Source organism: Artibeus jamaicensis, unplaced genomic scaffold (genome assembly GCF_021234435.1).
Source record: "Artibeus jamaicensis isolate MK-2021 breed Jamaican fruit bat unplaced genomic scaffold, CSHL_Jam_final contig_834, whole genome shotgun sequence".
NCBI classification, from domain to species: Eukaryota; Metazoa; Chordata; class Mammalia; order Chiroptera; family Phyllostomidae; genus Artibeus; species Artibeus jamaicensis.
Genome location: NW_026521981.1, coordinates 2,826,165 through 2,849,793, shown reverse-complemented (window position 1 = coordinate 2,849,793; position 23,629 = coordinate 2,826,165). Strand labels below are relative to the sequence as shown.

At 43.9% G+C, this 23,629-nt stretch overlaps 1 protein-coding gene across 9 annotated transcripts in view; it reads right to left on the bottom strand.

The window, feature by feature from the left end:
- The window catches only part of ATXN7L1 (ataxin 7 like 1), a 236,001-nt gene that overhangs the window by 20,720 nt on the left and 191,652 nt on the right, over window positions 1-23,629 (bottom strand). For 6 of the 9 annotated variants that reach the window (XM_053673179.1, XM_053673181.1, XM_053673182.1 and 3 more), the window contains 4 exons: window positions 17,347-17,630; window positions 14,143-14,225; window positions 13,046-13,302; window positions 12,696-12,833 (listed from right to left, as the gene is read on the bottom strand). In XM_053673179.1, coding sequence (XP_053529154.1) covers window positions 12,696-12,833; window positions 13,046-13,302; window positions 14,143-14,225; window positions 17,347-17,630 — 762 coding nt within the window. The remainder of the gene's footprint in view (window positions 1-12,695; window positions 12,834-13,045; window positions 13,303-14,142; window positions 14,226-17,346; window positions 17,631-23,629) is intronic. The other 3 variants (XM_053673180.1, XM_053673186.1, XM_053673187.1) reach the window with 1 other exon arrangement.

The following is a 23,629-nucleotide window of genomic DNA, read 5'->3' as shown; positions in this document are numbered from 1 at the left end:
AAAGCCAAGTAAGAAAATCAACAACAAAATGAAAGGACAAGCCACCGAAAGGAAGAACATATTCACCAATGATACACCTGATAATGGGCTAATATAAAAAATTTGTGCAACTCAACATTAAAACAAACAAACAATCCAATTAGAAAAATGAGCAGAGGACCTAAATAATCATTTTTCCAAAGAAGACATACAGATGGCTAATAAACATATGACAAGATGCTCAATGTGACTAATGATCAGAAAAATGCAAAATAAAACCAGAATGAAATACCACCTCACACTTGTCAGAATGGCTATCATCAATAATCCAAAAACAACAAGTGCTGGTGAGGATATGGAGCAAGGGGAACCCTTTAGCACTGTTGGTGGGAATGCAGATTGGTACAACCACTGTGGAAAGCAATATGGAGTTGCCTCAAAAATTACAAGGAAACTGCCCTATGACCCAGAGATTCTACTTCTGGGTATATAACCCAAGAATCCCAAAACACTAATTTGAAAGAATATATGCACCCTTATGTTCACTGCAGCATTATTTCAATAGCCTAGCTATGGAAACAACCCAAGAGCTCATCAATAGACAAGCAGGTGAAAAAGTTGTGATGTATATATACAATGGAATCTTAGCCATAAAAAAGAATGAAATCTTACCATTTGTGACCGTAGGGATGGACCTAGAGGGTATTATGCTAAGTGAAATAAGTAAGACAGAGAAAGACAAATGCCATACGATTTCACTTCTATGTGGAATCTGAAGAGTAAAATAAATGAACAAACAAAACAGAAACAGACTCATAGATACAGAGATTAGACTTATGGTCAGAGGAGGGGGGTTGGGGGACTAAGTGAAAAAGGTGAAGGAATTAAAAAGTACAAACTGGTAGTCACAAAATAGTCACAGGGATGTAAAGCACAGCACAAGTAATACAGTCAACAATATTGTAATAACTATGTACAGTGGCAGGTGAGTATTTAAAACATTGGGGGGAGCACTTGGTAAAGCATTTAATTTTCTAACCACTAGGCTGTATACCTAAAATGAATACAAAATAATACTGAATGTAAACTGAGATTGAAAAAAAAATGCCCAGGTTTTGCACCTGAAGAACCCCAACTGAGGTAAGTGTGAAGAAGAGATTTAACATATTTTTAGAAGACAGAATATGGCTGGAGAATGTTAATTAATGGGACAGGAGGTGACCTACCACAGAACCTCTGAGAAAGAGGGCACCAGGAGCTACCCAGAGCTGCAAAAGTCAGGGCGGATGTGACAGCTAAACACAGTGGGAGAGTTTAAAGTCTTAATATATGGTAGACATCAACACTACATCAGACAGCCAGGTGACTCAGTATCTGCCAGGACCACCCTCCCTTCCCAATCAGCTCTCCAACAAGAGACAAAGGCTTATTTTCTAGAGAAACTGAACTGGAGAGACTGGAGACCAGGCTTAGCAGAGATCAGAAGTGAGGGACAGGGCTGAAAACAAAGTGACTGTGGGCAATCCCTAGTCAGATCCTTAGTTTGCACTCTCAGAATGCCCACTGCTAGACACGTCACTGGGCAAGATTCTTCCCTTGAGAAACTGAACGACTCCAGAGAAAGGCCCCCCAGATCTTGCCTATGAGAATCCTCCAACAAAGGCTGATTGTTGACCTGATGACCTTTTGGTTTTATTTTCCCACACTCGGGCTTCCAATCATCCTGTTAGTCTCCTAAATATGAATGGTTAGGGATCACCAAAAAATTCTTGGAACATCTTCACCATGAGACTGTTCAACCAAACATGAAAACATGTGCATGAAAGAAACTTGGGGGAAATTAAGATAAGCAAGGAAAGAAGAAAAACTAAAAAAACCCATCTCCAAAAATATTAGAAATGTACTACCTCTGCAAAAGATTGCATTTCATAGGATACTATAAGGAACAGTCAAATAAAGAGCAGATCCTAAAAATTTATTAAGTGAATCATAAATTATTTAATATATATAGTTTTGAAGGTCAAGAAAATCTTTTAGAAAATAAAATCTTTTAGGAAGTAGAATATGAGATTAGGAGAGTTAACAGGAGAAAAGATGTTAAGACAATGAAAAGATCAGAGCAAAACGTCCAAAGTCCAACTAATATGAGGTCAAGAAAGAGAATTAAGACAACGGTGTAGAAAAAATTTTCTGGGATGTAAAGACGGGGAAATATCCCAGAAACAAGTGTTCTCAGATTGAGAGAATCTACTGAGTATAGAACACAATAAATGAAAAAAATACCTACATTAAGAGTAGTCCCTTTTATATTTAAAGCACCAATCTTCAGAGATAAAAATTGGTCATTGAAAAGAAGGTTGAATTTAAATGATATCAAACTTCTCAACAAAAAACTTTAATATGAGAAGTGAATGGAAATATTGCTCCAAATTCTGTAGGGAAATGATTTCAATCCAGTTATTTGCTAAGAAAGGTGATCAATTAAGTGTAAGGGTAGGAAAAAAAACATTTAAGTGTGTAAGGATTCTAAAAACTGACCTCCTGTGCACCTTTTCCCTAGGAGCCAGTGGAGGAGATACTCCATCAAAATAAAGGAGCAAACCAACAGGGAGGAAGGAAGGCACTGTGATCCAGGAAACAGGTGCTCCAAACAGAGAGGGTAGGAAGAGTCCCAGGATAGCAGGAAGCACTGTTTTCCATTCTATGTCTTTCAGTACTATTCAATATTTGAACCATATGCCTATATAACTTTGGTTAAAAAAAGAAAGAAATTTAAACATAAAAAGTGAGCTGATGCAAAATTATAGTGTGATCTCTCTCTACTGAAAACAAAGTTTCTTGGCTTATTGGTCTGCTACTGATACTGGAAAAAAGTCTTCTGCCTAGAAAGCAAAGATTCTGTGTTCATCAAATAGTTTTCTGTGTTTTACGTTGTCTTAACCAAGTCCTTAATTACTTAAGAAAATGGCACCTCCTCAATAGTAAGAACTGTTTTGTTAATAATTATGTAAACTTCTGTATTTGTTAATCAGCTTAACAATAACCCACAACCTTCGGACCAACTGATACTTCTGTATTTGTATTTGAAATTTTCTATTATCACTTGACTAGATGAATAATTATATATTGCTTCATAATGACATGATCCTATGTAGTCGGATGTCTAAAATCTCTTGACAAACTATATTTTGACAAACTTCCGCAAATTTAAATTATAAATAGAGTCTTGACCTGGGAATACCTGAGATGTTCCAGAGGGCCTCTGAAATACCCACAAAAATTTGTTTTTTCTCTTTACAAGGATAAATGTTAAACTAATTAGGTTTATTTTGATGAGGAGAAAATATAGAAAAAGCACTGTCAATAAATAACAGTGAGTCTTCTTTATGTTGTATTTTTATAAGTATATATTATAAATGTTCCAAAAATATGTTGCTGGGGATCTGAGATGTCCTGACATAAGATGTCTGTCATCAGAATTGAGAGACACATTAAAACGACTGACCCTGAGCATCAGATTGTGGCTCAAGTGAATCAAGTCCATCCTGTTTCCACAAAAAAATGACCCACTGCCAGACTTTTGCCATCCTGATGTTTTTATAACATGGCAACAGTGTGTTCCTGAATCAGAATCATTAAGGTCAGTAAATAATGGCTGTAAATTGAATGAATAATTGGGGCTATGGGACACCTAAGATGTTCCCCTGGGTAACCTGGCTCCTTGGTATTTTTTGAGTTTTTTCATTCCTCATCCACTATAGTTTATTTAAGCTGGACTTCATTCAACTGCCACTTGGTTTGGGTGATCAATATGTCCTTGTTTTTGTGTGTATGCTTTCTGGGTAAGTTGAGGCTTTCTCCTGTCACAGACTGGTGCCCTCATAATGGCAAAGAAACTGTCAGAAAATGTGTTTCCCTGTTGGGGACCGCCCTGCCTGGTTTCAGAAGCTGAAACCCCCCATGGCTAAGGCTGAGTGAGTGACCTTCGGACCATAAACCACTAAGGAGACAAAGCTTATCTCCCTGGCAAGAGCGCCACTTCTGCTCCTTTTTCCATAACTGGCCTCCAGTTCTTGATTGGTTAGCCAATGATGGGTAAGATTCCCCAAGGGGGGAACAACCTAAGACAGGCATGATCACATGGAAGACCCAGGGAAGGACCTGGGGGGCTATGGAGAAAAGGGGCGAGGGACCCTCGCCCCCTGGCTTTGACAAAGCCTGAGTCCTTGGTCTGTCTGCGAGATGTCTCAGAAAATTCTTTGGCTACCTGCCTCCTCTGCCTGATTTAAGCCTGAAAACAATGACAGAGGGTGGTACAGCCTTGTGCTGGGAATGGCGAGTTTCTCCGGGTGATCTGGATGAGAAAGAATTCCTAACAATCCTGGTGAAGCCTGCTTTGCTTAGAATGCTTTTAGTTAAATGATCAAGGCCCGAGCAGAAAAAAAGTTTATGTTCCCAAAGTTCTGTAGCCTTTTAGCTGGCAGGCCCTGACTTAGAAGAAGCCCTAACAGTTCTTTGTATGCTATCTACTGTTTACTGCATGACAATGATTAATAAGCTGTACCTGTATTCCTGTGCAAATTAAACCAATAAAAGCCTGTCTAGGCAAGTGCTCTCCCCTTGAGAGAGTTGCCAGGCTGCTCTGAGGTGCTCCCCCCTTGAGGGAGTAGCCATGCCATCCCTTTTCCTCCACAGGACTCGGTAGTCCATGTAAATTTGTCTCATGTCTCATTTATGACACTGTGGGCACTGCGAGCCAGTCCACGTGTCATTTCCCACTTAGAACATGCCTTCCACAATCTCTAGTGATCAGGTATCCACTTTACTGAGCAAATCACAGGAGTCTTGACAGCCATGCAAACTTCCTGGAATTATCAGGCAAAGTCTAGAGAACCAATAGAAAAACTGGATTCAAGTTTTTCTATTAGTTCTCTAGACTAATAGAGAACTAATAGCAAGTTTAAATTACATAGGACTGAATGAACTGATGGAAATGGTTACAATTTTTATGACTTTTTTTTTGACATTACTGTGTTTTTAATCTTTTTGTTTTTCAGATAAAAGGACTCTTGTTTACCTATGACTTAGCAATTTGGTAAATTACACATCTGTAAGCAGAATTGAAACATTCATTTTTCTCACTACTTGATCCCTATAGAATCAATAATGAGTATTTTTATTTTCATGGCAATGTAAGTTCAATAAGAATCTATTAGGCTGGTTTTATTATCAAGGCTTTGAATGGAATGTCATGTTTGAAAGAGACATGCTCAGACTCAGACCAGAAGACTTTGAGGAATTAAGACTGACTTTGGAAGCCAACAGAGCCCCTTTGGGAAAACAGTCTGGTATCTAGTTTGCATGGTTCACAGCAGACTTTCCAGGCTGCTGAGGAATAAAGGTTGCTTCCTGGGAGATGCAAGGGCAGACCCTCAGGATGTGCTGGGGACCTTGAGAAGAGAGGAGGATCCACCCAAGTGTGTAGGTATTGTAGTCAAAATTTGATGGTAAGTACATGGCCTGGCTTCTTAGTTTTGAGAGGCCATCTAAAGTTCGATCTGAGCCCTGACTGGTGTGGCTCAGTTGGTTGGACGCTGTCAACTGTGTCATCCAGTTGGTTGGGCAAAGTGAAAGGTTGCTGGTTCGATTCCTGGTCAGGGTACATGTCTGTGTTATGGGTTCCATCCCTGGTGGGGGCGCATGTGAGAGGTGGCTGATCTCTCACATTGATGTTTCTCTCCCTCTCTGTCTCCCTCCTTCACCTCTCTCTAAAAAGAAATAAATAAAATCTTTTTTTAAAAGTTCAATCTAAAAATTCCTGAGGAAAATTCCAGCAAAGCAGATTTAAAGGGTCCTGTGTGGTTAATGGTTATTCAATAATTATATACAAATAATCAGGCCAAGTTTACTGAGATTAGATTTATTTTGTAGATAAATTAGCCTCCATTTGGATATCTTTGGTAAAAGTGGGGGTGACTATAGGGAAAATTATGCTTCAATAGGGACTATAATATACCTTTGTGGATATTAGATTCTAGTGCTGTCCATTATCTTTTGAGTTTTGGTTTTATATAATATAAATTTCAAAGAAATTGCCACAATAGTTCATGCTTAAACAATCTCAGGGACTTAATGTGGTGTAAGCCTCACAGATGGCTTACCTGGGCACCTGGTGCTAACTGTATCTTAGAGAATTTAACACTTATTAGTCAGCTGTTCGGCCTGTTCTACTGCCCCAGCTCTATGACTCAGACCACTGTGCAGGCCTTGACGTGTGGGTCTATAAACAACGGGATTGCTTTACATTACCTGTCAGCTGAACAGGGAAGTGTTTGTGCAGTGGCCAACTAATGGTTTGGGTCTTGGGGGCCATAATAATAAAAGTTACTCTTTATTTGAACCCTCGGAATGCTCCTTTTCTAAGGTTTGGGGCTCATCACAGAAGAGGTGGGCTTGTGAGATTGTACAAGCTGGATAAATGGGGCACAATGGGCAGGCGTATCTGACTCCACCTTGAAAGCTAATATTCCCTCTTAATTGAACCTGGACCTGGTTGCCCTATTTCCCTTAGTACTCAGGCATAAATGACAAAAAGGGGGTAAATGTAACAGAGTGAAATCCTTGACCACTCCGACTCCAAGCCTGAGTTGTTCCCATGGCCTTTAGGCTAACAGCTTCCACTTAGACTTGCCAATATAATGCTAATCGTTAGAGGAATTCTGCTTGTGGCTTGAGGGGTTGTTTATCAAAGATTTACAGGAACCTTGCAACTGAGACCAGACTCCCAGCAACCAGCACAATCTTCCTCAGACCCTGCCTGGCAGCACCCAGATGTCTGAGGTAGTCAATCACCTCTTGCCACTCCCATTTCCCTTTTCCTTGGCATAAAAGAAGACTGAACTCTGTGCTTTCTTAAGATGGAGCTGAAGTACTACTAGGGCTCCCAACTTCTCAGTTGGTGCCTTCTTTTTTTTTTTAATATTTTATTTATCTTTAGAGGGGAAGGGAAGGAGAGAGGGAGAGAAATATCAATGTATGGTTGCCTCCCATGTGTCCCCTGCTGGGAACTAGCCTGCAACCCAGGCATGTACCCTGACTAGGAATCGAACCATGGTTGCTTGGTTCCCAGGCCCGAGCTTAATCCACTGAGCTACGCCAGCCAGGGCTCAGTTGGTGCCTTCTTGATCAATAAACCTTTCCTTACTCCAAACAAACAAAAGGTTGAAACACCCAATAGTAAGTTTCAGTTGCCAGAGAATAAAAATGAACATGGAACCTCTGTGTCCTAGAAAAAAATCATCTCAGAGAGCAAAGGCAGACACATGACTGCATGATGGTATGCATATGTGCACAGAGACACATGGAGGAGGTGGTGAACTCAATCGATCCCTTCTTAAGCTTGTTTCATTCAGGATGCATGCACCCTCCTGACGACGGTATGGTAGATGCTTTCAAGACTTTCCATCTCTGATCACTACACTCTAGGGTGGAAACTGGAGGGGAGGAGTTCACTGGAACCAGCTGTTCTCAGGAAAAAGTAGGGCTTGGTGAGAAGCCATAGGGAAACAGGCAACTAGTAATGAGAAAGTATGGAAAAAGTCACTCAAGTTTGTTAAGCTGCCATCCATCTTTTCTCCCTTGACACTACATCATCTCTCCCCTCTTCATTTACCAGTTTGGTCTAAAGACAATGTATGTGATAATGATGCTGGTTTGTTTTCACTCAGGGAAACATAAAGAAAGTCTCCATGCCCACCACTTTGTGGAAACATGAGCATCAGTCTGTCTGAGTACTTTGGAGAAGAGAGAACAAGGCAATTGACCTTAATTGAGTCCTTACTATGTGCTAGGCATGTTGCATACACTTTCTTATCCAAGTTACCTACTGCCTCTGTGCATTTAACTATTGTGTACATTTCTTAGAATAGGAAGTGGCTTGCAAAGCTAATAAGAGGTGAAAATCAGACTTAAAAGCCTCCCCATATTGAGAAAAGAATGTAGAAAAAGCACAGAGAAACGGCTTACAATTTGGCAATAACACTCCCCTAATTATTTAAAACTGAAGCTGCTTTCATTCCATACATATCTCTAATCTTTTTTCAGGTATCTAGGACCTTCTGTCTCTCTCCTCACTGCCCCTTGTCAATCTAAAACTCAATGGATTTTGCCATTTTATACTTTAAGATTAGATATATGAGCATTCTCAAACCAGAGAGGAATGTGCCCAGATTTTGTCAGACCTGATTTCCACAGCCAGTCTTTCCTCTCCCTCCCAGAGGTCCAAGCCTGGTTTGTCAGAGACCAGCCTGAAACTCTGCCTCCTTCTCTCTTTCCAACAAGGTCTTGACAGTATGGCTGGCCTGGTTGTCCATAGCCCTTGGGTACTTTGGGACAAGTAATGTGTTCCCTTAGAGTCAGAGGCAAAGAAACAGAGCACATGTGTATGTTATTTAAAGGCCCTGGAGTTGGGGGACAGGAGGCAAGAAGATAGGCAAATGGAAGTCAGGTACTATCAAGGTCTGTTTACTCACATTGCTTTCCCATTGAAGACCACTACCACTAACAGCTGCCATTAGCTCAGTGCTTATTATGAGCTTGGTACTTTATCTCACTAAATTATTTTTAGCTCCATTTTATAGCTGAGCAAGTTGAGGCTACAGAGACTAGGAAACATGACCATGCTCATCTAGTTAATAAACACAGAGTTGCGATACGCACTTCCAATTCTGTTCTGACCTGTGGTCTCTAACTTTAACTCTTCCAATTCTAGACCCAGTTCCTTTTTAGGAACCCTTGACAAGAGTGGGTTGCAATTCAAAAATATGAAAGCTGAACTATTTTCAAGGTTATCAAAATAACATGTAAGAAATAAATTCACACACATTAATATTTCCAACAAAAGGGATAAGGAAGGGATTATGATAATTCTACTCATGTGTGATAATATTATTTTTTGCCAATTATAGATAATTAATGTAACTGAAATATCTATTATAGACTTCTGGTCAAGATGGAGGCATAGGTAGATACACTTCACCTCCTAGGGCAACTATGGAAATAATTTCAACTAAATCTCAAAACAAATAACACCCAGAAACATCAGAATATTGAGCTGTATGGAACTCTGGTGACCAAGGATTTAAAGAAGCCACACTCATCCAGATGGGTAGGAGGGGCAGGGTCGTAGAGGCACAGTACAGGGTGGAGAGGCAGCAGTGGTCTCTATCATGTGTGGTGGATAAAAATTGGGAGGAATACCTTGGGAGTGAGCAATCCCAGTCCCCAACCAGAGTGCACAGCCCAAGGTTCCAGTGCTGGAAAGATAAATCCCCATAACTTCTTGTTATAAAAGCCAGTGGGGGTTGGGGTGGTGGAAAAAACTGCTGGGTTTTCAGGAGACTCCATGTAAAGGGCTCGCATGAACTTAGAATGTGTGCAAACCCACCCATGCTGGGATTTACTACCAGGGCAACAGCTGGAAGGGGGTCAGTTGCATACTGGAAGTGGGTGAAATGACTGGAAATGGGGCAAGTGTTCCATAAACCTCCAGAAGCCAGTCAGCAGCACTGTCTCCTCTCCGAGCCTCCACACACGCAGTGCCACAAAGTGGTGAAGTGGGTTGCCCCCGCCTTGGTTACTACCTAAGGCTCCGCCTCACATAATTTACAGGTGCCTTTTCCACAGTAGGCCATGTTACTAAGACAGGGAGTCAAAGCAGCTCCACCTAATACACAGAACCACACACAGGGAGGATGCCCAATAAAGGAGACAAAGAAACATGGCCCAAATGAAAGGACAGAACAAAACCCTAGAAAAAAAATGATACAGAGATAACCAACCAATGAGATGCAGAATTCAAAACACTGGTGATTAGTATGTTCAAATAACTCATTGAATACAGCAACAACATAAAGGAAGAAATGAAGGTTACACTAAGTGAAATAAAGAAAAATCTACAGGGAATCACCAGTGAAGGAGAGGAAGCCAGGATTCAAATCAACAATTTGGAACATAAGGAAGAAATACACATTCAACCAGAACAGCAAGAAGAAATAAGAATTCAAAAGAACAAGAATAGTATAAGGGCCCTCTGGACATCTCCAAATGTATCAACAACTGAATCATAGGGATGTCAGAAGGAGAAGAGGAAGAGCAAGAAATCAAAAACTTATTTGAAAAAATACTAAAAGAATTTGGTGAAGAAAATAGATATACAAGTCCAGGAAGCAGAGAGTCCTAAACAAGTTGGGCCCAAAGAGGACCGCACTAAAACTCATCATAATTAAAATGCCAAAGGTTAAAGATAAAGAGAGACTCTTAAAAGTAGCAAGAGAAAAGCAGAGAGTTACCTACAAAAGAGATCCCATAGGACTATCAGCTGATTTCTCAAAAGAAACTTTGCAGGCAAGAAGGGACTAGCAAGAAGTGATGAAAAGTGAGTGTATTCAAAGTGATGAAAAGCAAGGTACACCCTAGCTTACTCTATCTAACAAAGCTGTTGTTTAGAATGGAAGGGCAGAATGGAAGTGCTTTCCAGACAAGGTAAAGCTAAAGGAGTTCATCATTACCTAGCCCTTATTAAATGAAATGTTAAAGGGATTTATTTTTAAAAAAAGATCAAAATTATGAACATTAAAATGGCGACAAATTCACAACTATTAACAACGAAATCTAAAACAACAACAATAATAACAAATTAAGCAAACAACCAGAACAAGAATAAAATCACAGACATGGAAATCACAGGGAGGGTTATCAGCTGGGAGAAAGAAGGGGCAAATAGGGCAAAAGGGCAGGGATTAAGAAGCATAATTGGTAGGTACAAAATAGGCATGGGGGTGTTAAGAAGAGTATAGAAATGGAGAAGCCAAAGAACTTACTGTTGTATGCACAACCCATAGACATGAGCTAAGGGGGGGTCACTGCTGGAAGGAATGGGGTGCTGGGTGAAGGGGGACAAAGGGAGAAAAACTGGGACAACTGTAATAGCATAATCAATAAAATATATTTAAAAAGAAATATCTATTATATAGATATTATAATTACATATATGTGATTAATGAGTAAAATAAACATCTTAAGTTTTATGTAATTCTAATATTAAACTCATGCTCTTTTAATCTCTGATTACATGAGAATGCTATTTCCTATGAACACTGGACCCGAGTCCACCCTGAGTTTTTTGGTATCTATATCAACTTTGAAAAGCGTCCTCAAAAATTACTGTTAGCAACATTTGTGATGTTCTCCTTTGCCTCCCCCTTCGTTTCAGAGACATCCTTTTTGGTGATTACCCTCACTCTCTTTTTTCTGATTCTATAAGAGAACACCTACATTTGGCATTTCTCCATCAACAAATATTCCTTTGAAAACTAAACCAGAAAGGATCAGGCAGAAGAAGCTATTAAGACTCTGTTGCCTGTTTTATTTTTTAATGGCTGTCCCCAGCTTCTCTGTTAATCAGGGACCACTGGGTAGATGAGAAGTGCCTCCATCAGTCAAAATCATACAGTAAAAAGGTTTTCAAACTGGGTTCCTTGGAATCTTTGGGAAGTGTAAGGTGATCCCTTGGAGGGTTGCGGGGACAGCAGGCTCTGGGTACCTGTGTGATGAGAGCAGGGCCGAGTTGGCTTTAGGTGGAGGCAAGTCTGCTTTTACACTGGGTACCATGTAAGGTTCTGTGGGTATGAAAGTTCTACACCCCCAAGTAGTTTGAAAGTCATGTTGTACAGAATTGAAGCTCTTCCCAGAAACTTGGAACAGAGCTTGGAACAGAACTGTCTTCTCGACTCTAAAGCCATGGTAATATCCTTCACTTACATCCACATTATAGTAGAAGTAAATATAAAATAATCTTGCACAATGAGGGGTGACATGGAAATGGAAGACGACAACACGACGATGGTGATGATGGAAACATGTGTGGGCCGCGATTCCACAACGGCTCCCCGAGAATGCCGGAGCTGAGGCTGGACCTTCCTACAGAGGGACCACGACTGTCAAACGGGGTCAGGCTTGTTCCAAAGTGGAAGGCATGAGGGCAAGAACCTGGCAGATCAGCAACAACTGCCATCAAATATCTACTGTTGCTTTAAAAACTAACTCCTTTCTCTTCTTTTATAACTGTTCTCTTAAAGCCTACTTCTTGACTGGCCCCTATGAGATGCACACAGCATGCATTCAAAACCATCAGTGATACCAGGACCTGTACTTCTCCTATTGTAACATTAACGTTTCCTTTAAATGACATTAAAAATATTTTCATCTTATGTTCTAAATTCTGAATTCTTGAAAAGCAGAACCTAGTTTCATTCATCTCTGCACCTCTGCCAAAGGGTACCTACCACAGTCACCTTGCTTATGGAGCGAGTGCTCAATAAGTGTTTTTGAATAAAAGGTTCCCTGTCCTATTACCTACAAATTGGTCTGCTACTAAACGTGGCAGTCAGTCCACTGCCCATTAAAACACACACGTGTATTTTAAACCTCTTAATCCATATGGGTTCTAACTCTCTTTTCTGCTCTTTCCTTTCTGTCCAGGACAACCAAATAAAACCACAGACAGGTGGCTCAGCTATCCAGGTGTGCAGAAATATAAGAACAAAAAGTCTCTGTTATGCCACTTTTCCCTTCACCCGAGGAATTGGAGTGTTGTGTAAAAAAATTCACAAAATATGTGCCAAATGGGCTCCTACAGGTGCCGACTACCCACTCACCCAGGTTTTCTGCACTCCCTGCTCCAGGAATCTTCAACTAATCTGAAATCCCAAGCAGCCAGGAAGTTGCCTGGTGGCTGATGTGTCACCCAAGGATTTCTTTTTCTTTTCAGCTTACTCTTGTTCGGAATAGGTCTGCTATGAAGAATGATGATTGATGACAATGATAATGACATTCAACACTATGGCCAAGCCCCTTATGCCCATTATCTCATTTAAACTGCAAAATCGCCTTACATGGCAGGACTATGATGACTTCCATTTAACACGTGATCAGACCACATACAACCCAGCAAGACAGAGTCACTTGACCAAGAACTCTGGGCCTCTATCGCCATGGTGGGACTTACCTAGGAAGCACAGAGTTAGGTGGCCTGGATTTTGCAGGGGATGCGACTTTAGGTTCTGGCCCAGAGCTCCCTGAAGATCCTGGCAGAGGGTCCTGTGCCTGCCCAGATTGGTTTGGAAGTACTTCCCTTGTTGAAGTCAGAAGATGCTCTTTATCTTTAACTTCTTTTTCCCGGGACTTGGCTTTGTGTTCTGCCAGAAGAAGGTCAAATTGCTTTTTCCGGCCCGGGACTGCCCTCCGATGGCTTAGCGAATGCGTCTAAGAAGAAGAGAGATGAAAAGCACAGCCTCTTTGATCAGCACATAAACCTGCTTCTCTGGACCCTCCATTTCAGAGGCAGCAATTCATGGGAATTTAGAGGTACTTGAAAAGTCAACTTCAAGGCAACAGCTCCTGTTCTGTGGCTGGGAAGAGGCAGAGACCACACAAGCGCAACCATGCCCTACTTTCCTGGCGTTAAGCCAAAGCTTCCTCCAAAAAAATGGCATAGGATGATGAGCTTCAGTGCAGAACCCAGGAAAACCTCTCTGATGAAAGGCCACCGTGAAAGAGTCTAGAGTTAATCCAGGAGCAGGTGGGAGGCTAGCTTTGGCCCAGATACACAGAGCCACCGAGCAGACATGGCCACAGCCTTAATCCCAAGAAGCACTAGCAGTTCGGTATGAAATATGCGGCTGGGGGTTACCCAGTGGTGGCTGCCTTGGGTCAGCTGCCCCCCTGGCCACCCCGGTATGGCCGATCAGGAGTACGGCAAGACTGTCTTTCAGGGCGCTGCCGCCGCCGCCGCGCTGCCGCTCCCGCATACATTAAAACATAGCAGGGTTTAGAACCGCCTGTGAGTGCCTATAAATACAATTTACTGTCTGGCCTCACAAGTAACAGGGGATGCCTTTTTTTTTTCTCCCTCTTCTTAAAAAGCCAGCCAGTTTGAGGCAGGCACTCTGCTACCATGGAAGAGAAGAAAGCATTTCCTTTACAAAGAACAGCTGGGGGTCATGTCTAGGTTCCACACCCTGCCGTGTGCAGAGAGTGGCATGCAAACATTTTGACAAAGGCCCCAGCGAGAGCAGGAAGTATTTTTTATGGAAAGAGAAATACCTTGCAGGTGAGGGATCTTGTGCAAGGTTTCTTTGTCTCGGGATCCAATACTCCACAGTGTTTATTTGGGTCAAATTCTCTCTCTGGTTTAAGAAACAAACAAAAAATATAAGAAAAAAGGAGACTAAATAGGATTTGGCATTAAGACTACATTAAAAAAATGCACATTTGCACCAACAAGTGAGACATTGTCAGGCAATCTGTTTTTGTTTCCCCCAACCGACTGCTAAAATGTTTTAAGAACGGCTCAGGGGAAAATGGGACGCCCCTCTGTACCCAGAGTTCCCAAGTCAGGATGTGGAATGCAGCCCAAGGCACAGGGGTGGATGGGGTGGGGCGAGCACTGGGGGTGAGGGGAGGAGCCATGCGGCTCTCACACTTTATTGCACTTGAAAAGCTCCTCCTGGTACGTGACCCTTTGGGCACAGATGGCTGCAGACCAGGGAGAGCCACCTGAGGCTTCTAAGGGCCACTTTTTCCTGGGTGGCTCCAAGAGTATATCACATCTCCCCAGCCCCACCCTGCCTTCCTGCTAGTAGTAGCCATTTAAATGGGAGATTGTTCCTGGACAGGTCAGTGTGACCTTGCCTCTCTCCTGCTTTGCAAAGTGCTCAGCACAACCTTATTCACCAGAAAAACTGACTAGAAAAATAGTTTACCTGATTCAGAGACATTTTGGAGGTGTCACAGGCAGGGGCAAGGGGAAAAGCCTGGGTGTGTGCCTTATGCAGATGTGAACTTGAAGGTGCATAGAAGGCAAAGCCTGCCAGCCTCATAGCTTCAGCTTGCTTTGCTCCCAACATGGGCCTGTTGCTCCAGTGGGAATGGGTAAGGCAGGCCATGCTCTTGGACGGCTGTAAGGGGGCCAGGCCTTCCCCATTGTCTGCCTACCCACTGGACTGTCAGTGGGTCATGTTCAGTTTACTTTCAAGGAACTTGCTCTTTTTAGGCCCATTTTGGATCCTTCGTCCCCTCTGGATCACAAAAATGCTCTCCTCTCCAGGAAAATGAGGGGAAGTGAGGGCAATCTCTTAAGGCCCTCCCTTTAGGCCTTAAAGTTCCACCCCTCACATGGCCTGTGCTGCTTCTGGGAGGCACCCAGCAAGCATCTGCCCCCCTGGAAACAGGAATGACACAGCTCTTCTGGGCATTCGGGAAGACAGTTACTGGGTGGGCGAGGGGTGTGTGTGAATGTGGTGGTGTCCTTGAGAACCCTGGACAGCTGCAAACTAGAAAGAGGTTACCTAGCCTAAAAAACTCTCTAATGTTGGTGGAGTAAACTCTGAGCATACTCAATGAATGGGTTCTACTTTTAAAAGAAGGTTTGGCCCTGGTTAGTGTGGCTCAGTGGACTGAGTGCCAGCCCGTGAACCAAAGGGTCACCGGTTAGATTCCCAGTCAGGGCACATGCCTGGGTTGCAGGCCAGGTCACCAGTAGTGGGTGCACGAGAGGCAACCACATTGATGTTTCTCTCCCTCTCTTTCTCTCTCCCTTCCCCTCTCTGTAAAACTAAATAAATAAAATCTTTAAAAAAATACAAGAAAAGGTTTGAGGGTCATGGAGTGGTTGTGATGGTAGTAATGGCAACATGTGCAACAAAACCATTCTCATACCTAAGACAGATTCCCTGCTTGGCTATCAAAATGCCTCCTACCCTTAATTTTCTTTTTTAAAGTTTCAATTTTAAGAATAGAAAATGGCTAGACCTGGAGATGCCTATTTCTTAAGTGCCCTCTCTGCCCTCCAAGGAGGGCCTGGGCCCCGGGCTGCCGGGCATGGAGCGCTTTCCCTTGCCCCTGTCCGAGTCCGACCATGCCCAGACCCACACCAGCACTCACGCTGGCCTGGAGCTGAGCAGGTTGTTTCACTGGCTGCCAAGTCTGAAAGCGAGATAGAAGCAAAAGACCCAATGAGAGAGAACAACCAACAAAATGCAGCACCAACAGAGAGCAAAAAATCCCCAAACGACTTCAGACTGGGGTGCAGGCTGGAAGCCATGGTCATGCTTCTGCCGCAAGGACCGCAGCCTCTGGACACTGTGCACAGCCTGGCCTATCATCCAGAACAGAACTTGCCATTCAGGAGGAGAGCCAGGAGTCGGGGCTCCCGCCCACACAGTGAGGCCTCCCCACGTGCAGCGAGGACTCCAGGCTCTGCCTTTATTTCTTGATAGTAGGTGAACAGTATGTGAGGAGGTTTGCAGGTATAACACTTTTGTCATTTGAATGCTTTGGGCGGAGGTACTTTTAAAAATAATTTCTTTAAAAAGTTACATATGTAAGGTAGAAACAGTGAAGTACAGAGAAACGCAAAGTAGAAAATAAAAATGCTCCACAATTTTTGGGGTGCTTAAGAAGTGTGCTCACGCTGGAAGATCTACTTTCCCTCTCATGGGGTGGTCCCACGTTTTTTTCCTTTGTCATCATTAGATAAATGCCCACAGTGTGTGACTAAGTTATGAAGCTTATTTTAGTCTTTTGAAAAAAGCAGAAACCACTAGATTTAGTTTTACAACAAATCGAAGCAAGTGTCATCTATGTGGGAGCCCCCGGAGGACAGCCACTGCTCCCAAGGTCTGCCGTGAGCCCCTCCCCAGTGCCTGCTTGGACAGTGAAGGGGTGCACCCAAGAGATCCCCCAACTTCTCATCTGCCGCGCTAACCTAGTATTCCCATAGAAATTCCAGCTGGTTATTGGAGGAGGCGGTTGTAGCCGCAGACCACAGAATCAACCTGGAAACCAACCAACCTGGAAAAGGACAGAGGCTGTGTCTTTCTGTGGGGCAGTCACTGAGGGGACTATCCCAAGCCTATTCTGAGTTACTGTGAGATTTCACTATGGGTTGTCCAGCTTCATGGTGGTGAGGCCTCTACAAAACCCAGGGGCAGTTCAGCCTGCCAGCATGATAATAAGACCCTCAGAAACCATAGGCTGCTGTGGTTGGTGCAGAGCATCCTGACCCCTGGGACACCGGGGGAACTGCCGCTAAGCACTGAGCTGTGGCAGAGCCTCCTCTGGCCTGGGAAAAGGAGAACCAGCTCTTCTTGCATTTTTAGGTAGGGGTTCTGCCTGTAGGTGAATTCCATATCCTTCTTAAAATGAAACAGACCTGCTTAATTATAAGAACACATCACTCCTGGGTTATGGGACATGACTCAATTTCAGTCTAATCATGAGCCAGACTCGAAGGGTGCAGACACATACCTGAAAGTCTTCTGTAAGGCTTGTTGTTGTTTTTGGTGCCATTTTGGTGTTTCTTGTCTATTGTGGTGGACAAAATTCCTTTGCCATTTAAGATCTTCTCTGGGGAAGGTGGCACTGACTTGGACATCAAGATCGGCTTAATTAAGGGCGGGGTGGAGACGGCCGAGAAGGAGGTGGAGCAGGTGGTGACTGCAGCCGTGGTTGTAGAGTTCATTTTGACATTGGCACCATCTGCCTTCACTAGGTTAGGAATTTTCTCTAAACTGACTACAGGAACCGGAACGCTGAAAAATAAATGAAAAGACATGCACGATTGCCTTCTGTGATACGTCTAGTCTGCTGAGAAGCTGTACCTGATTATCACTATCAGAACACTTCCTTATCACTTATTTATACTCCTCCTGTAAGTGAGCAGCATGACTCCAGTTTTGATGGAGGGGAGAGTGGTGCCTCCGAAAGGACAAAGGGGGTGGGAGGCTGGCATGGCGCCAGGGATGGCATCAGAGCTGACTGATTTCCTCCCCTACCCAGTGTCCCCATAGATTTTGCAGCTCCCCCTTCTCAGTCCCTTTTTGTCAGCTGTCTTTGAGACAGCACCTTGGGAAGAACAAGGGGCCTGCTGTGAAGCTAGGGAAGAGATGCTGTTTGTCACCTGAAGAGAGTGCACCACACCGTGCCACTTGCTGAATCACACCCCTTCCCCACTGCTGCTTGGCTGGTCTCCCACCTGGGGATCGGCGATCAGGCCTGACATTTGCTTAGCTCAGGAGCGCTGACGGGCTCGCACCACACGCAGGCATGGCTGCAGGCCAGCAGGCCACGTGGCATGCTGTCGAGGACCCCTGGACCACTCTCATATCCTGGGGGTGGGCTCAAATTAAGTGAGCTGCCATGTAACATTATCTAATATTCCATTTTAGGCAGCTAGTTATGTAAATAGGCAACGCTCAAGGCTGGCAGGTGAGAGGATGAATTTTAAGAAGATAGAGCACAAAAGTGTGTGCTCTTTGGAATCTGTCACCTAAGCCCCACTTCCCTGCTATTTCTCCTGTAATGGTTATGCATTTAATTTCTGTGCATTTAATGCAGGAGGACCCTATTTCTGGGAGATTGTGGAGGACCCTGTCTTGGGTTTTAAAAGATGAATAAGCTTTGTTTCGGTTCCTGAAATAGATTTTCTTTCCTCTTTGCAGGAGGGCAGAGCGCTAACACTTCAGCCCTCCATCATTGCTGAGCCGACTTAGGTACCTGAATGCCAAGTGATCTAGAATAAGGCTTACGCACGCCTGCAGACAGTGCAGGGAATGGAGGAGAGGCTGTTTGGGCAGGGGAGGGATCTTATTTGTCCACATGGCTTGTTGGCTCTCCTTCCCTAAGATTCATTCACAAATCATTTCTTTGATCCGTTTGTTCATGTAATTATTTCTGCAACCCCTCAGCCCCAGCCCCTTTTCTGACTTTGAAACAGGATCACAGGTTATTTATAGGTCTCTCCCCACGAGAAGGGCACTCAGGGGTAGAGCAGATTGCTGCTGAGCTTCAGCAACTTCATCCTAGGGCCACAGGCTTTCCTGGTTGGGGAAGGGTGGTGTGGACTTCAAGTCCCCTGGGAGGGGAAATGGGAACAGTGGTGTTCAGCAAAACAACAAGTCACTGCCAATTCACCCTTGATCAGTGTCCCAATCACTGAGACAGAGCTGAACTGCTGCTACTTTCTATTTAATGGCGATCCACAAAGCACTCACGTATTACCGAAGAACAGCAGGAGAAGCCCTTGAAAAGTCAGCACAGTAAGAAGCTGTAAAGGTATCACCTAGTGAAATTAGTGCCGCATGCCTGATTTTTTTCAAATGGTAACAAATGCAAAAACACAAAATATGTACTTCTAGGATCATTCCTTCACTCAGTTTTAAAGAACACGAATGACAGAAGTCAGGGTTTTGGAGAGAGATCTGTGCGCCCGTGTTCACGGCAGCACTATTCAGCGGCCAGAAGATGGAAGCAACCCAAGTGTCCACCGCTGGACAATAAACAAAGTGAGATCTATACATACAACAGAAGATTATGCAGCCTTAGAAAGGAAGGAAATTCTCATACATGAATGTTGAAGGCATTATGCTAAGTGAAATACGCCAGTCACAAAGAGGCAAATACTGTATGATTCCACTTGCATGAGGCACCTGGTGTGGTCAGGTTCACAGAGACAGAAAGGAGAAGGGTGGCTGCCAAGGGCTGGGGGCCGAGGAGAACAGGAGTTGTTTAATGGCTACAGAGTTTTACTTCTGCAAGATGAACAGAGTGCTGGAGACTGGCTACACAACAGTGTGAATGTATTGAACACAACTGAGCAGAACATTAAAATGGTTAAGATGATACATTTAGTGTGTATTTTACCACAATTCAAAATTTTAAAAATGTGCAAACTAAAACATACCCTCACAAATTACAAAACTCACACAACTTAAATTATACTTCAATACCCTGATTTTAAACACACGTAAGAGCCTGCTTAAAAAGTTCTTGATGATTTGGCGCTCTTATTCTAATCTGCTGACTTCTATTTCTTGAGAAAAGAAGTTGAACTTCAAATGCTGATGTGAATCCATGGACTATCAGCCAGGTGAGAGGATGCTCTAGCACCTGAGTGGTCTCCTCTGACCTACTTCTTTGTGAAGCCAGGGAGCTTCAGAGAGGAAGTTAGGAACTTCACGTTCCAGATCTAGCTCTTGCTGCATGAGCCGGTGTGAGCGCTGGGAAGGCCTCCGGTTCTTGTGGAGATGCCCTCATGAGCTCAGTGGATGATGCTGGGAATCCAGAACAATTTTACAAACTGAAATGAATTTTAAAACTGAGCCAAGTGGTTCTCAAATGCTCACAGTATAGTCTGCATTTTTCCCCTAAAGGTGTCCCTACTCTTCCCCAAAGGTTTTGAGCTTCCCTTGTAAGGTGGCCCTGTCTCTGGCTTGAGCTGAGAAGTTAAGAGTTAAAAGAAGGGAAGTGTCAAACGCATCCCCAGAGGAAATAAGAGAGAGGGGCAAGTGAAAATCATGCCCGTTTGACCTTGCCCCTCTCAGGCCCCAGTGTTAACCGTAGCCACTGGCTGATCTGAGCGTTCAGCCTCCTTTCTTCACTGCTATTGGCAACAGCCCCGACTGATGAATGAACGAAGGGAGAAATGATTGCAAGATGGTGCCACACAGCGTGGAAAAGCAATCCCAGAGGTTCAGCCTTTTTCTGCAAAGAGCCCTGGCTGACGTAAGGAGCTGCAGAGAGCCCTGGCCCGGCTTCATCCACCCACAGGTCCCTGCGTGTGCCTGCCCTCCAGGGAGCCGGGGAGTGTGGCTGTCTGGGAGCCAGCATCGCCGAACCGTCTCCTGCGTTCTCTTGGTGTCCCTTTCCTCACTTCCTCCCCGTTACCTTTCCCCTCCAGGGTGGTGTCCCTGTCCCAGTAGGCAGGTAACGGCCCCTTCAGATGACAGTGGACCCAGAATAACAAGTTTAATTTTGTTTCCATTTGGAAAGAAGCCAAGAGAATCTGACCCCTGCTTTTACAGTCCAGATGTCTCCCCCTTTTCTGTATCTAATCCCAGTAACTCAAACACTTCATGTGGAGGTTAGGCACTGGGAGGGATGGGTAGCTGGTGACACCTAGATGACTAACTAAGCAATTTATTATTCTGTTTGCTTAGGTGACAGACAAGCCTGTGATTACCCCTGAGGTCAAAGCCCCTCAAGCTCCTTGCCTTTCAGTCTTAAGAGATGCACTTACACACTCCAGAAGTCTAACAATTAGCTGCATTTATCAACTCACTATTGTCCTTTCTTTGAGGAGCAGTATTTGAAAGGGAAGGATGAGTCCCCACTCTTCCCCTGCTGCTTTCATAATGCCTGTTTTGTTCGCTTGGAATGAACTCCTTCAGGGAGCCCGGCTGCAGCCTGTTCCCCTGCTGTGTCTAATACACTGGGAGTAGTTATCTCCTTGTTATCTCCGCACCTCCGTCTCTGTCCTGGGAAGGGATCCTACAGCCCAGAGAGAACAGCCCTCCCTCATCCTCCTTGCTATGTGGGGACGCTGTCTACCCAGTTTTTTTCCTGCTGCTCTGGCTGCCCATGTCCTCCTTCTGTGCGCTTGGACAGTGCATTTATCTTTCTGAACTAAGGCTTTAAGAGAAATGGTTCTCTTGGCACCAAGAAGATTCCCCTCCCTGTCCAGTGATGTCTGCAAAAGAGCAGAGGTGAAGAATCTTACGGTGCCACCAATTGTCGCTGGGCCAGCTGCTTTCCTGGAGATCATGATTTATTCTTTTATCAGCAACAGATAAGCCTTGAGAGAATGATTCAGAAAATCTTGAGTCCTGCAGAAATCACTGCCAACCCTGCTCCACTTACCAGCGCAGGGAAAAGATAGATTTGACAGGCAGGAGCCTGAAGACATATGGTATTTGTGCTGTGGGTTATGTGTCTGATAAGAGTTCTCAGCTGTCTGATTTCTTCCCACCAATTCCTCTGACAAAAGCCCATGTGCAGAATTTTGAGGATCTCGGATTCACTGGCAGATCCTTGAAAGGGCCGTCTCACCTCGCCTCTTGCCTTCCAGCACAAGCAGTGGTAGCACCGAAGCCATGCTGAGTAAAAGGGATTCACCCTCCTTTCAAAGACTCCCAGAGAAGGAGTTCTACGTGGGTCTCATGGATGCATTTTGGGGACTGCCATCAGGACATTATTTACATCAAATTTAAATTCTTTTTAATTTTATTGAATTTATTGGGGGTGACACTGGTTAATAAAATTATATGGGTTTCAGGTATATAATTCTGTAATACATCATCCATACATGGTATTATGTGTTCACCATCGAATTTAAATTCTTTAAGTTGAAGAACCACTTGGGACATTCCTGAAGGCTGGAAGTCAGGCAATCACTATGAATCAGCCTAACTACCGGAGCTATAAATTCCTGCCGTGAGGCAACAGATTTGGGACATATGACAGAAATCCTGGCAAATGAGTAAATAGTATTTTTTACGTAGAAAAATATTGGGAAAACTTTCAGAAAGCCAATGTGTAAACATCTGAAGCAAAGAGGAAATGGAGAAAACAGGGTACCTAGCCACAGAACACAGAAGTAAGAAAACCTGCATGATTAATCTCATAATGTTCTGCGGCTAAGTGTCAGGTCTGGCGGTCAGGAAGGAAGCACTGTGTACGGTCCCTCCTGGTCTTGGCATAGCTTTGGATTCCCTCCCACATAACATACCCTCAGTGGGAAGATGTGGTCAGACCACACTGCTATTGGGGGTGAGGAACCCTGGCAGCAGAGGGGAAAAATTGGTCAGAAGAGTCTTGTGCCAGCCCAGAAGGGTACCCAGCAGAGCTTATAGGGGCCTACTGCCAGCCAAGAAAGTTAAAGTGTCTTTATCAGTGACTTGGATAATGGGCTAAGACCTACTCCCTCAACTGGCAGAAGGGGCAATTAGCCGCTGAGAAGAATGATGTGGGACTTTCCCTAAGACATTTAAGGAGGGAGCAGGGGAGAAAGTGAGCAAGCTGACTTGGATGAATTGTAAAAGTGGCCAGAAACAAGTAAATAAAATCAGGGAGGACAAGCAGGACTGAGTTGAGGGTCTGTGCCTTGTCCCTGTTCTGGCAGATTCACAGAACGTGGAGGGTGTTTCAGGATAGCTGGACAATGGTTAAGAAGACAGGTTTTGAAATGAGACAGACCTAGAACCTCTCCTGCCTTTTCTATTGCCAGATGCACTATGGTGGGAAAACATCTGACTTCCCCGCTTCAGGGCCTCAGCGAGTCCATGACTTCTGTGGGTAGTAGATAAAGGGCGGCTGGCCAGGTGGATGAGCGTTACTTTCAGCTCTTCCTTGCCCCCTTGGTGGGGCAGCTTCATACAGCGCAAAGCCACACAGACATCTGTGGCTGCCCTGCCTGGCTCACCCTGGGACTTTACTACTCTGGGTCTCAGTCTCTTCATCAGTAAAATGTAGATCATAATAGATATTTGATGTGATTAAATGATGTAATACGTATGATGTGCCTTGCACAGTACTGGGCACGTAGTTGGCCCTAAATAAACTGGAGCTAGAACAAAAAGGGGAGCGTGTGAGTCATATAAACATTTAACTCTGTGCTGTACACCTGAAACTAATATAATATTCAATGTCAACTGTAATTTAAAACAGAAAAAAAAGGGGAGAAGAATGGATAACACCATCTACTTCCCACAGACCCTGATGCTTCAGGGGGGATACATACATACATACATACATA